This window comes from Ochlerotatus camptorhynchus, unplaced genomic scaffold, assembly GCF_037179485.1.
Source record: "Ochlerotatus camptorhynchus isolate MF236.1 unplaced genomic scaffold, CSIRO-AGI_Acam_v1.1 ptg000130l, whole genome shotgun sequence".
NCBI lineage: Eukaryota > Metazoa > Arthropoda > Insecta > Diptera > Culicidae > Ochlerotatus > Ochlerotatus camptorhynchus.
The window spans coordinates 3,716,834-3,730,922 of NW_027040620.1; the positions used below are offsets into that span (position 1 = coordinate 3,716,834).

The following is a 14,089-nucleotide window of genomic DNA, read 5'->3' on the forward strand; positions in this document are numbered from 1 at the left end:
AACTTTACCGCAATAAAAAGACACGACAGAATTTAAAATGCTGATTCTCTTGCTTGTTAGCCTTTTAAGATGGCTGAATGCAAAATTCCAAAATTAAAAATGGCAAGAGATTTCGTAGACACACACCTTCAGAAATCAACGATTGTTATTTTTTAAAGTGCACGCTAAACATAAATACGCTGTTCTACTTATAATCGCATTTCGGTCTCATATGGATTTACGTCAATTTTGAGATAACGCTATCCACTATCAATTGGCATCAACTTTTATAATATGTGAAAAAATTATCAGCTTTTATTACTGAAAAATGTGAAAACAGCATCAAGTCAGTTTGTCCCATCAAGCAATGTAATCGTATATCAGTCTCATCCCGAAAATCAACCCTCCATATATCAAGTTACAGTTCTGTTTTTTTAATTGCCATATTTTTCGTTGTTATAACAAAATATGCAAGCTTCATTGCAGCTGAATTTAACATGTAAAATTTATCAATTAAATTACTATGATTTTTTAAATACTTACATGGGAGTTTAATTTCGTAAATTCGTCTGCCATTTTCTTAATGCCTACTTTTTCCATATGGGGCTGATATACACCCTTTATGTAGCAGATCAGAAGTTGGCGGAAAATAAATATGAAAAAATCCACAACTAATAATTCAATTTCACAGTCAAAAAAAATGTTCTGAATTCCTCGGTGATTATTTTTCAAACAGGTGTAAAATGAAAGCCTAAAAGTTATATTTTCAAATGGGGAAAGATTTAGCGATGCTTATTTTTTGTTATAAAGCTTCGCCATATAAACATCGTGTGGCAGTCTCCCTCATCCACCGTACCAATGAAGTCATTCCTCATTCTGACTTGGTTCTCCGCTACTAGTGTTCATCGAACAACTGCTTCCAGCTTTCCAACACTTTACGATCGTTTGTCAAGATACATTTTCAAATTAGATTTATTACTAATAACGTGAGCAGCAGTGCCAAAACTGGCACTTTAACCCTATTGGATTTCTGTTCAATACAAGCAAGTTATTTCATTTTCTTCAAAATGCCTTTTAAATGATTTATGTAAACGTAAAGTATATAACGTGCGATAGCCGACAACGCTCGACCTCCCTTCACCACTCTCTTGAGTGTACAGTTTAATCTGTTTTTACGCGATTTTGTCCTCATTTAAGATAAGTACAGTAATTCTAATACCACCATATTGTTTGAACCAAGTTGGTAGCAATTTGAGATCAAACGATCGAAAATGTGGACTTTCGCGTAAAACAGAATTGAGCGTGTACTGATGCAAAATTTGAAATTTGTATTCCACAGTGTTCAAACGGTTCCAAATTGGGTTCTGATAAGCCTCTTAAAATTTGAACTCATTTAGTAAGAAACTGGTTTGGCACAAACTATTTGAAGTTTACATTTTCTCAGCTACAACTTTGTTGGTGTTCACACCCCAATAGTTTTTCAATGCTAGCTGACCCATGAAAGTATAAATGGTGGTGTTTCAAGTTTTGTCCAAAATGAAGCCTTGCAAAAATTGCAAAAAATCATTTTGTGCGGATGTGTAGAAAATCGAAATTGAAGTAAGGGAGGTCGAGCGGTAAATGGCGTCTTTACTTTTGCCAATGTATTCCTTGTGAGCGCACTCGATAACATACCTCCTCCAGTCCAATTATTGATGTTCTTATCGTCGAGATAATAACTTGAATCATATGAATCATTTAAATCCATAGCTTTGTACCGATTGCTGCTGGACTGCTCCTGAAGGGCAGTGCCATCCGACGCATTGTTCGAAGATTTATTAATGAGCCCTAAAATTTAAGAATTGCATTAGTTAATAAATCCGCTGTAGTTTTCCAGCAGAAAGTATTTTGATACGTACCTCCATTATAAGAATTAAGTTCCAGTAGAAAAAACGAGTTTTCCTTCATTATAGTGAACAGCTCCGAAGGTATAGTCGATTCTGCCCCGAATCCCAACAAAACGTTTGAGCCTCCTTCTGTTTTATTACCAATCGGATTAACTCCGTTGTAGTTAACGTTATTGGAAACTTTAGCTGAATTCACATACCTTAAAAATGTATCATTAGGATCTCAAAGGTTCAAACTTCCGAATACTTACTTTTGTTTGCACTTTTCACACATCAGATACCAACTGGAAACACCCTGACCACCATCTCCGCAGTTTCCAGCCCACCCTTCACAGTACACGCCGATGGAGTTGTACCCCTTCCCCTTGGCATACTTTCCACAACCAGGATGAACGATTCGCATATGATACGTCACAGGGATGGGCAGAAATACATCGCAAAGCTCACACCAACAACCGTCTTCTACTTTTTTCTGCGCAGGGCATTTCGTTGCATTGGAGGATTTCTCCTCACCGGATTTGTTTGACTTGAGGGAACTACTAAAAGAAGAATTCATCTAAATTAGTGTCGTTTCTTAAATGAACGCAAATTAGGCTTACAAATCGTTTTCCTTATCATTTGAATTAGTTTCCACCAAATGTATAAAATTGCAACACAGCTGGTCCCAGACATAGACGAGACAACGGAGCGCTGGTGGTAAAGCACTTGGTTGAGGATGCTCGCCGTCCTTCGATGAGAAGATATCCGCCTAAAATAAGTGTTTTTTTTTTCGAATCATAAAACATGGACATTTGATAAACATCTAAACAATTACATTTCGATTGCGCAGTTTTCGATTATGAACACAACAGTTTCCAATTTTTGCTAGCGTTTCCAGTGTAGATGGGCGTATATTCAAATAAGATCCCGCATTCGATATCTCCACTGAATGTCTCTGCAGAACCTTTTGCTCTCTGGTAAGCAAGTGTTCGTGAGGATTCCCAACAGGCATATTTTCACTTTCCTTCTTGGAAATACTAGGGTGGAATTTTAGGAACGATGCACACGCCATGGCGTCATGGACCAAACCCTCGTGCCACAGAAAAGCGGAGAAAACGGCACGAAGTGTTTCCGCAATCGACGGAGAAAGGGCTCGTTTGGGCAACTCTTTGGATTCGATTTTCAGCGATTTGTTATTGAAAGGGATGCCTGTGGAAAATCCAGGATCGGGTGTCGCTAAATTTTCCGTCGATTTACGGTCCTGAAATTGGGTTATTTGCAATTACTGTCAACAGTTAAAGGACGGACAAACATACATCTGTATTTTCATTTGGTCTAAGTGGAGTTTTGGGTGGTATGTTTTTAGAAACATCTGATTTGGTACTACTGGTAGAGTCACATCGACGCACTGAAAAGAACAATAGTCATAAATAAGTCTAGTTGATGTAAATTCCATTCTAAATACATGAGAATATCTCCGGACTGACGCTCCTACTGCGATCGAAGGACCTATTTCCATTGCCTCTCATGTCGCCACTTTCACTTTTACGTTTCCTAGGAGATTCATTCTCATCGAAACTATCTCCTTTGAGCCACTTTTGAAGAGCCTGCATCTTCTTGGCGCCTCCACCGACCACTCCCGCAATAGCTGCCCCGATATTGGTTTGATTCAAGTTTGCAATGTTGATATTCGTTGCACTTGCGGAGCTATCTTCCGTTGCGTCCGTAATTTGAAGCATTTTGACTGCTGCTGGCTCCTCATCATTAGCAGACGATCCCTCATCGGTGGGACGATCCGTCTTCATAAAATCAAAATAATCAATAGTGTTCTCATTTTCTTCGTTAGCATCAGAAGTTGTGGGACTGCTTTGATCTACCTGTTCCATCAAAGCTTTGGTTGAGCTCGACTCCAGAATCGGATGCAAGAGCGTCTTTCCTAGATGTTGATTGTACTGCAAGCACCAAGCCTCCGTTGGGAACCAACTGGAAGTACAGTGCTCGCGAATCGACTCGGTCGATAAGCGCACCCATAATCCATCGTCGTTTTCCATCTAAATTAGCAATAGGTTAATGGTAATTATGTAAGGCATAACAGTGGCGCAACCAATCTTGTTTATCATTGGAATCACGTGTATTCCACCCATCACATCCAGATATCCGATTATTTCCTCTACAGAGAAATAGGTTTAGGTATAGAAACAAAATCTAGCCAGACACAGCCAATTTTCTGTTTGAAAGTTAGTTCATCATACAATTTCACGACATGCTTTAATACATATTTGTGAATTCAACTACTGTATGAAAGCATCACTCCAACTAGTGTACCTAATCTGAATTATTCTACCAGTGTAAACCATTGATCCCAAAATTATGCCTTCTCCTCATAAAGGAAATAAGGAGAACAGTGATACAGTTTATCTAGAGTCGCACATATAAACTGCCCATAATCGCAGATCGGACTCGTATGAGCTTTACACACAATGGTAGAGACAAAGAATACTAAGGCAGAGCAGGCATCAGTTCCAGTAGGAACGAAATAAACCAGAAAGAAGAAGCAAGGTATTTAAAATATTTATTTAAATTTCCATTGCGCCACCGCATATCAATCGCAGTTTGTATGCATTTTAGAATGCGACTTGCTTACCTCATCAATATAGGAGACAATACCATTCAGCTTAACGATTCCAATCTGATCCGACTGAAGAGTAGGGTGCAGCCTGACCCGTAAACCAGCGGAATTTTTCGCAATAAATTTGCGTAGCTTAGTAGGAGGTTGAACTTTTTTCAGTGTAGTCTCCTGCGATAGCGGTGGCAAACCAGCATCAATCACATCTACCCGATAAATTTCTTCCACACAGACGCCATCGATCGTTATCGTTAAGCTGTAGTTTCCAGGCACACTTGGCGTCCAGAATACGCCGTAGGTGTTGTTCCCCAAATCGTTTGCGGTTAGCATCTCAGTTGTTTTACTCTGGATCGTATTGCAATAGCGCAACTCTTCAAACGAATACGGCTGATAGGGTTTCATTGCGGTAATTGCCTTTAGGCAACTTTTCTCCTTTTCCTTGAAGGTGCATTCGTAGCTGATCTTCGGCGGCAAGGCGACACCTCCCAAATAAAGCGAATCATTACGTGATTTCATGTGCAATTTACGATTGCTTTCCGAAATGAGATTGCTACCGAGAGATGCTTTCACTTCAATCTAAAATAATTGTAATTGTTCGTAAGGTTTTCTGCAGACCTGTCAGTTGTTGTAGAAAACAAAATACCTTGATTCCTGGTACGAAAATTTCATCTCCATATTGGTCGCGTGTTTCGATTATGAAGTGGGAAGGCCATCCGCAACGTAACGGCTCTTGTGACATTTTTATTTCGCATTTGTTCGGATCCAAACGCGATTCTGGCTGAAGCCATGCAGCCAGACGAGCCCCGGGTGATCCGGCTGCGACATAGATGAAATCCTTTAGGAATTGCTTCTCATAGCTTTGTTCGCTGAAATAAAAAAAAGAGTAATTTAATGTTACTTGATGATCGACTTGATTGAAAATTTGTACGGTAATGGGTAATGAATAGTTGGGTAGAAGCATCCAACGGTAGATGGGTTTGATTGTACGACATGTCGCGAAATACCTTATTTACTCGAAAGAACATTATACCTAATGCTTATAAGAAGGAAAATTTTCGCATTGATCATTCCAATCCATAACATACAAGATTTCAAAAGTTCGGACAAGACATGGTTCCAGATATCTATAGGTATTTACGCGTGAATTCCTAAATAGCTTTCATCAGAATTTCATGTTAAGGTGAATGTGACCTAGTGAGTAAATGCAAATTTCAAAAATGGTTTTCTCTGATTGGAAAAAGCTCTCGTCGGTTTATGCTAACCAAGTTGCACTAAATTTGGTTTTTGGTCTTGGTAATCTAAACAACATTGCTGAAGACAGTAACCTTTTGCATGGCCAGGATCTCGAGAAACAGCTTATATAGGAAGTTCAAATGCACGCTAGTGCCGCGTACTGAGAGAGTTCTGAACTAGTATGGCTACCATCCGAAAGGACTTGATCACCTGAATAACTTTGCTCAAGACGGCAACTTTCTATATGGCCACGATCACGAGATATTCGGTGTTGGACCCAAATGTCATATATTATGGCGCCCGTTATAAGTAATATGAAACTGAAGTGCCTCTAGCGGCGTAGTTTCCAATTAAACCTATAACCAATGGCACAAGCTTGTTGGTCTAATCCAGTTCAACAACTTTATCCAAGACAGTACAGCACAGCAGACAGTACATATTGAAATTAATGAGATAATCAACAACAGCCCCAATTAGTTAAAATCTCATAAGCTGTGGGTATCCTCATTCGCGGTTCCTTATTTAAGCTTCCTATTAACTGGGAATAAGGGTTCCTGGGTGTGGAAACTACAACCCGTTCAATGAAAACAGTGATGCACGATTTTCCAGCAAATTAAAAACCAGCATAGAGTATAAATTTCAGTTCAATAAAAGTGCGCGGAATTAGGTGCACTATTGAGCGGAATTACAAACATCGCTCGAATCAGTGCGCGGAATTATATGCACTGTCACATCATTTTGCGGAGCAAATTTTGAAATTTTGGTACTGGTTTTCACATATTTTTTTTTAATGAAATACGATAAAAAATCTTTCAAGTGATACATTTGACGGTAACTTTTCTCTTTTCCCAATGTTCCTGTAGGGAGAAAGACTTTACTCTCGAGTGAAGTGCGCGGAATAACCTACCTTCACGGTAGTCCTAAGCCGTATTTAGGACGAAAAAATGTGGCCTATTAAGCACAACCCGCACTTAGTCTTCCTTAACCTAGCATAGTTCAGCACCAAACGGAATGTCATTATTACAGAAGACTTCCAAATTTATTTAACTTTCGATGTGTAAGGTTAGTTCTGATAAGGGGTTGCAAAATATTCGTTTATTGTTGAAAATGCAAAACTGCTTCTGGCGGCTCAACTTGGATTCTCTATGCCCTATCGAACGGAAAGATAAGTGAATTTTAAAAATCAGGTAACCTTTCAAAAATAGAAATCCAGTAAGAATTACATGCTGCACATAAATATCAAAAGCATGGTAATGAATTCCACTAGATTGACTGATGGAGTTCAAGTGTCATACAGATAAATGTTAAGTGAAGTTCACGTAAATTTTAAATGACCTCATGATGTTAAAACTGTCTTTGCGTATTTGTTAGTTCAAAATGGCGGCAGATTAAAATATGCGATTTTTTTTTACTAGGAGATTGGGGATTTTTAATGTTTTTGAGTGTAAGTTTGATTAATATCAATATATGAATCCTGATTTTCAATACCCAAAATAAATTGAAGAGTGTAAAATCGGATTGAGCAGTCCTCACAAGTTTAATCGCCGAACTACAGAAGTGCTTACAACAAAAAGACGTCTATTGGAGACATGCACCCCTATTCTGTATTTTGTTCGAAACGAAATTCTCATACAAAAAAATATTGTTTTGTATGGGAATTTCGTTTCGAACGGAATACAGAATAGGGGTGATGCTGTCCTTTTCGAAGTCATCAGTTGTTCGAGGAAAATAAATGTAAGAATCAAAGTTAATGTTTTAAATAAACCAATAACCAACTATAACTTTATTCAGAAGCATCAATTTTTATAGAGCATTGTGGAGCAAACAAATGCAAAACAATCAACTTAACAGCAGCCAGTGCAACAGAATAAGTTTGATACACATGCTAGTTACTAAAAAGAACAGTTGTGTGTGTGTGTGTGTGTGTACAATCTAACCCCCACTGTCCGGCAGTGTTATTATGGAAGAAAACTGCTTTTTATTATCCTTAAATTAAAGCAGGTTTAGTCCGGGAGTTAGAAGGTGTTAGCTCTATTGCAGCTCCAGTGACCCATTTCAGAATGCCTGGTAATTCACGACCACTCCGAGGTCACTTTTACTTACAATAAGCCCCGCATATTTACTCTACCTTTATCAAATGGATAATGGTATCATAAACACACTTCCAGATTCAAAAAATATTATTTCCAAATCTGGCTCGTATATAGTTTTGAAATTTGTTCAACTGTATTAAATCGATTTGAATGGACATTTCTTATCAATTTTGTTTCGAATACCTCTTGATTCATCTGCTGGCAGCACTTACTGGCCCTTACCGGCGACCAACTCATCTGCCCGCAAATGCAACAACGCCTAAATCTCAAAGCTCTCCGAACGTCCCCTCGAAAGTGCAATCAAGATATGTATAAGAACAATCTTCAACTGGAACGTACTCACCAAATCAATACATCCGGGAGCAAATTCCCGATGCTTATTTTTCTCTCGTCGTCGAACGGCAAAACAAGGAAAGTCGGTGAGCAATTTTGTGACACGGAATTTTCACTGAACATAAACCGCGAATTCACGAATTTCACCACACCCAACTGCGAAACACGTTCAGAAGCACTTTTGGTACAATTTCGATCAATTTCTTTCCAAAACACAACAAAAAAAGTTACAAGCGAGCCAACATCAACACCGATTGTGCCGAGCTTTTTCACGCACCTAGCAGCGCGTAAATAAACTGAAATTAAAAATTATCACTCGCGATGCCACTAATTTCTGGTCCGGGAGAAAATCAAACAACGCAGATCGCGACATCTCTTCTGACGCTTGCAAACATGTTGAATCACGTTTTCTTTCTCTATTCTAAAACTTCCCGGAAAGCGAGAAAACTAATAATTACACACGTATAAACGTCCGGGAGGCAGAGCGCCAGAGATAATCCGGCAATTGCAGCCAAAAACTATGAGAGCGAACGCACGCACAAAACAGAGAACAAACTTAAAACACAACCGTATCCAAAGGCGTTCGAAACTGCACCCGCACTTTAGGTGAATCATCCTGTCACAAAAAAGCCATGCAGGAGACGGATTCTTCATCGCCTTCAACTGGTTTAGCGCATTGGTCACAGGCGGAAGTCATGCTGACTCAGTTTCCAAAAGTGATTTAGAAACATCGGTGGAGATGCTCTAATACGCAAAGAGGAATTGGATTCTCAAGATAGCCCAATGCTAGACAGTATACACTACAATATGTCTGATTAGATAACTTTTTCACTGTTTTCACAACACAAAATATGCTCTAATTAGACGATTATCGCAACGAACTGCACTTTCCACTAACAACCAGTACAATATTACAGGTATACCGAACGGAAAAAAAAACGAATAACGATAGCCCGTGTGATAAAAAATCGACAAATTTAGCAGTTACTAAAAAGAACAGTTTTATGTAAATTATAATAAAGTATGATGATGAATCTCTTGAAACAGCATTTCATTCCCAAAACATGTAATATTCACCTGAAAAGTATGATGGAAAATATCTATCTACCTTTTCAGGTGAGTATTACGTGAATTGTATTTGCAGTGTAGGGCTCGGGGTTGAACATTGATGTCAATGTGCTCAAGGAGGACAGGGCAATCGGTGCGTCCTTGCAAAATATCCGCACTTAGCAATGCCCTTGCTGTATCTCTTCGGACCGACAGGCGCTCGAGATGGATCAGTTTTTTTTTATCTAGTTCGTTTATTTGGAAGGCTCAATCGCGTTAGCTTTACGGAGCCGATAATTCATTGTTCACTGTGTGTAACAAAATTCACTTAATTCTATGTCTAGTAGGAGTTGGGCCGATTACTCGCGGCTTACTCGAGGTTAGAAGGGTACATTTTCGAAGGATAGGATCAGGGGAGGAGCTTGGGGTAGGGTTTCGTTGTCTCATCAGAGCGTTGTCGCCAGTATGAACGGTAGTGCTGTTCTAGCTTCGTCCGGAGTTCGACCGGCTATGGTGGGTGACCAGTGGGCGACGATGAGACTCATCGAGACGGGGGGACAAGACAAACAAAAACTAATAAAGAGAGACAAAAGACAAAAGGAATTAAATTCTTATACTAGACATTAGAAGAAAAACATAAACGGACTGCATATAGCAGAGATCACGGGTTGCCAACACGTGCCTCGAGGGTATTCAAAAGTCGCTCTCTGGCGGCGTCATTATCCGTACATTGCCAAACTGCGTGTTCGATGTCATCGTAACCTTTTCCACACCGACAGATGTTGCTGTCCACGAGGTTTATTCTATTGAGATGAGCATCTAGCGAGTAGTGGTTGGACATAAGTCTACTCATCACGCGAATGAAGTCACGACTTAAGCCCAAGCCTTTAAACCACGCTCTCGAAGAAACATTAGGAATAATTGAATGTAACCACCGTCCAAGATTTCCAGTGTCTCAATCGGTTTGCCAACTCGAAAAGGTACTCTGACGCACTAAATGGTAAAATTCATCGTGTGAAATTTGCCTGTCATACAATTCACCTTCCTGCGCGCCCACCTTTGCGAGAGAGTCCGCCTTCTCATTGCCTGGGATTGAGCAATGTGAGGGGACCCATACAAAGGTAATCATATATGATCTTTCGACCAGCACACACATCTGCTCCCTTACCTTTGAAAGGAAATAAGATGAGTGCCTACCTTGTTTCATCGACCGAATAGCCTCAATCGAACTGAGACTATCCGTGAAGATGAAGTAATGGTCTGCGGGCATGTTGGAAATCATCCCCAATGCGAAGTTGATTGCTGCCAGCTCAGCAACAAAAACGGAACAAGGTTCCTGAAGTTTGCGGAAGGCGCTAGAGTTTTCATTGAAGACACCGAAGCCAGTGGATCCATTGAGACGGGACCCGTCTGTAAAATATCTTTTCATGCAATTGACTTGTTGGTACTTTTCAGTAAAAATACGTGGGATAATAATAGGTCGAAGTTGATCGGGAATCCCATGAGTTGCTTGTTTCATGGTCAGATCATATTCAATTGAGGAACTGCGATTGGTGAAGTGAACACGGTCTGGAGTATAACAAGGAAGACACATATCTGATGATAAAGGGTGATACGGTCAAAATTTGGTCAAGGGAAAACGCGTGTAAATCGGTGAAATCGTTTATTTAAAAAATCAAATTAAATTTCTTTTTCATGTTCAATTAGTATAAAATTCAGGAAAAATATTCAGTTAGGCTTCCGCTTTTCCAAATCCGAATTGCCGGGCCTTACGCTTGATCCCTGCCATCAGATTTTGTACAGCCACCTTGTCCACCTTCTTCGCCGCAGAAAGCCAGTTTGCCTTGAACTGCTGCTCGCCCTTAGCAGTTTTTTGGTCTTCTTTAGGTTCCGCTTGACAATAGCCCAGTATTTCTCAATTGGGCGGAGCTCTGGCGTGTTGGGAGGGTTCTTGTCCTTGGGAACCACCTGCACGTTGTTGGCGGCGTACCACTCCATGGCCTTTTTACCGTAATGGCAAGATGCCAAATCCGGCCAAAACAGTACGGAACAACCGTGTTTCTTCAGGAAAGGCAGCAGACGTTTATTCAAACACTCTTTCACGTAAATTTCTTGGTTGACAGTCCCGGAAGCTATGAAAATGCTGCTTTTCAAGCCACAGGTACAGATGGCTTGCCAAACCAGATATTTCTTTGCGAACTTTGACAGTTTCATGTGCTTGAAAACATCTGCTACCTTTCCCCTTCCTTTTGCCGTATAAAACTCCTGTCCCGGAAGCTGCTTGTAGTCGGCTTTGATGTAGGTTTCGTCGTCCATTACCACGCAGGCAAACTTCGTCAGCATCGTCGTGTACAGCCTCCGGGATCGCGCTTTGGCCGTCGTATTTTGTTTATCATCGCGATTTGGAGTCACTACCTTCTTGTAAGTCGATAGTCCGGCTCGTTTTTTGGCTCGATGCACGGTTGTAGACGATACACCCAGCTTATTTGCGGCATCTCGGAGAGAGAGGTTAGGGTTTCGCTTGAAACTACCGGCAACTCTCTTTGTCGTCTCAGCGGCTTCCGGTTTTCGATTTCCCCCCGATCCAGACTTCCTTGCTGTCGACAAACGTTCCCCAAACACTTTAATTACATTTGTAACGGTTGATTTGGCAACTTTTAGCGATTTTGCCAACTTTGCGTGCGAGTAGCTCGGATTTTCGCGATGCGCGAGCAAAATTTTGATACGCTGCTCTTCTTGCTTGGACGGCATTTTGACAACTGAAGAGTGAATTCCAAAATCAAAATAGGAGCAACATTCTACACACACACACCTTCAAAATGAGGGGTGTTCAGGTTTTTTAAATGCAAAATTGAAAGAAATACGTCAAGTTGATATTGACCAAATTTTGACCGTATCACCCTTTATGTAGTGGTGGTAGATTCTCATAAATCGAGATTGTGTGTTCAGCCCAAGAATTTCTTCAAAATTTGCAATTATAAGTGTGTTCGTCACTCCGCATTTGATTAGTATTTTGAGAGAGAGCTCCCAGAAACGGTTCTGGAGGGGTGTTACTCCTGCCAGAACCTCGAGACTCATGTTATGCGTTGAGTGCATACAGCCTAGAGCAATACGCAGACAACGATATTGAATTTGTTCCAATTTTATTAGGTGACTTTTTCTTGCCGAGAGAAACCAGAAAGAGCCGTACTCTAGAACAGAGAGAATAGTTGTTTTATAAAGCGTTATGAGGTCTCCCGGATGAGCACCCCACCATGTGCCGCAAATTGAACGGAGAAAGTTGATCCTCTGCTGACATTTTTGCTTCAAATACGTAATATGGGCATTCCAAGTGCACTTTGAATCAAACCAGACCCCAAGGTACTTGAAAGACAATGATTGGGTAATGTTTCTGCCCAAAAGATTAAGCTGTATTTGGGCTGGGTACCGCTTTCGAGTAAACACTACCAGTTCAGTTTTCTGCGGCGAGAATTCGATCCCTAGATTCATAGCCCAAGAAGACAAGTTATCTAAGGAATTTTGCAATGGTCCTTGCAAGTCCACGGCATGTGGACCTCTTACGGAAACCATACCGTCATCTGCAAGTTGTCTTAGCGTGCATTGTTCTGCCAAACAGTTGTCGATATCTTTGACATAAAAGTTATAAAGAAGAGGGCTGAGACATGAGCCTTGGGGCAGGCCCATGTAACTAATTCTGGAAGTTGTCAGTTTTCCAAGAGAAAAGTTCATTTGCTTTTCTGACAACAAATTGTACAAGAAATTATTTAAAATTCCAGAAAGTCCACATCTGTGCAGATTGTCTGACAGAATTTCAATGGAAACTGAATCAAAAGCCCCCTTAATATCCAAGAATACTGAAGCCAATTGCTCCTTGTACGCAAAGGCCAGTTGAATATCTGTGGAAAGCAGCGCTAGACAATCGTTTGTTCCTTTGCTCTTGCGGAACCCAAACTGTGTATTTGATAGCAAGTTATTTGTTTCGACCCACTGATCGAGCCTCCGAAGGATCATTTTCTCCAACAATTTCCTAATGCACGAAAGCATCGCAATCGGACGGTATGAGTTTAGGTCAGACGCTCAGGTTTTCGAATGGCTATTACTTTGACCTGTCTCCATTCAGGCGGTACAATGTTGTTTTCTAGCAAGGAATTGAATAAATCTAGCAAGCGTCTGAAAAGTTGTTCCTCTATCTGTTAGTATTAGCCACTTGGCTTTCGGTATGATAAAATCAACTCAACTGCTCGCCTCCGTGTCAGAACTAAGAATCATTTTATTACTTCTCTCTTATGCTAACTTAACCTACCTAGCGGTGGCGGACGTGACCCTTTCTGCTGGATCAGCACAAACTGCGTTCGCTGCCCGAGTGGCGTGATCGCGTTTATGCTGATCTTTTTGTTTACATACATTTTATCGTCCGTCTGCGCATTGCTTGCGCAGGGCCGTATCCACCACACGCCCTATCCGAATGAAATTTAAAAATTTATTCAACAGAATAAGTTTTTAAATTGTTTTTGAATTATTTATGTTGAGTTTTTTTTTTGTATCAAGATTGTATAATATAATTGTTTTACTATATAAATGTGTGTAACATAATTGTATATAATTGTAATATAGATGTATTAGTTATGAAAATGTGTTTGTAATATGTTTTTGAATTATTTATGATGTGTTTTGGTACCAAACTTGTATAATATAACTGTGTCTACTATATAAATGTGTGTAAAATAATTGTATATAATTGTAATATAGATGTATTAGTTATAAAAATGTGTTTGCAATATCTTTCTCTTTTTTTTTTTTTTTTTCTTTTTTTTTTTTTTTTCGGTATTGTTGTTTCCACATTAAGTAACTATTTCGAGTTAAAAAAAATTTTAATCCTATCCTTATGAATGATATCCGTGTTATTCCCTATT

The 14,089-nt window shown here is 39.9% G+C and overlaps 1 protein-coding gene across 1 annotated transcript in view; it reads right to left on the reverse strand.

The window, feature by feature from the left end:
- hiw (highwire) overlaps positions 1–14,089 on the reverse strand; it is a 129,757-nt gene that overhangs the window by 22,094 nt on the left and 93,574 nt on the right. Inside the window, exons 24-32 of the mRNA XM_065220693.1 lie at positions 5,114–5,336; positions 4,489–5,046; positions 3,310–3,895; positions 3,161–3,252; positions 2,680–3,105; positions 2,465–2,613; positions 2,117–2,404; positions 1,878–2,065; positions 1,654–1,806 (exon numbers count right to left, since the gene is read on the reverse strand). Of these exons, the coding sequence (XP_065076765.1) occupies positions 1,654–1,806; positions 1,878–2,065; positions 2,117–2,404; positions 2,465–2,613; positions 2,680–3,105; positions 3,161–3,252; positions 3,310–3,895; positions 4,489–5,046; positions 5,114–5,336 (2,663 nt within the window). The remainder of the gene's footprint in view (positions 1–1,653; positions 1,807–1,877; positions 2,066–2,116; positions 2,405–2,464; positions 2,614–2,679; positions 3,106–3,160; positions 3,253–3,309; positions 3,896–4,488; positions 5,047–5,113; positions 5,337–14,089) is intronic.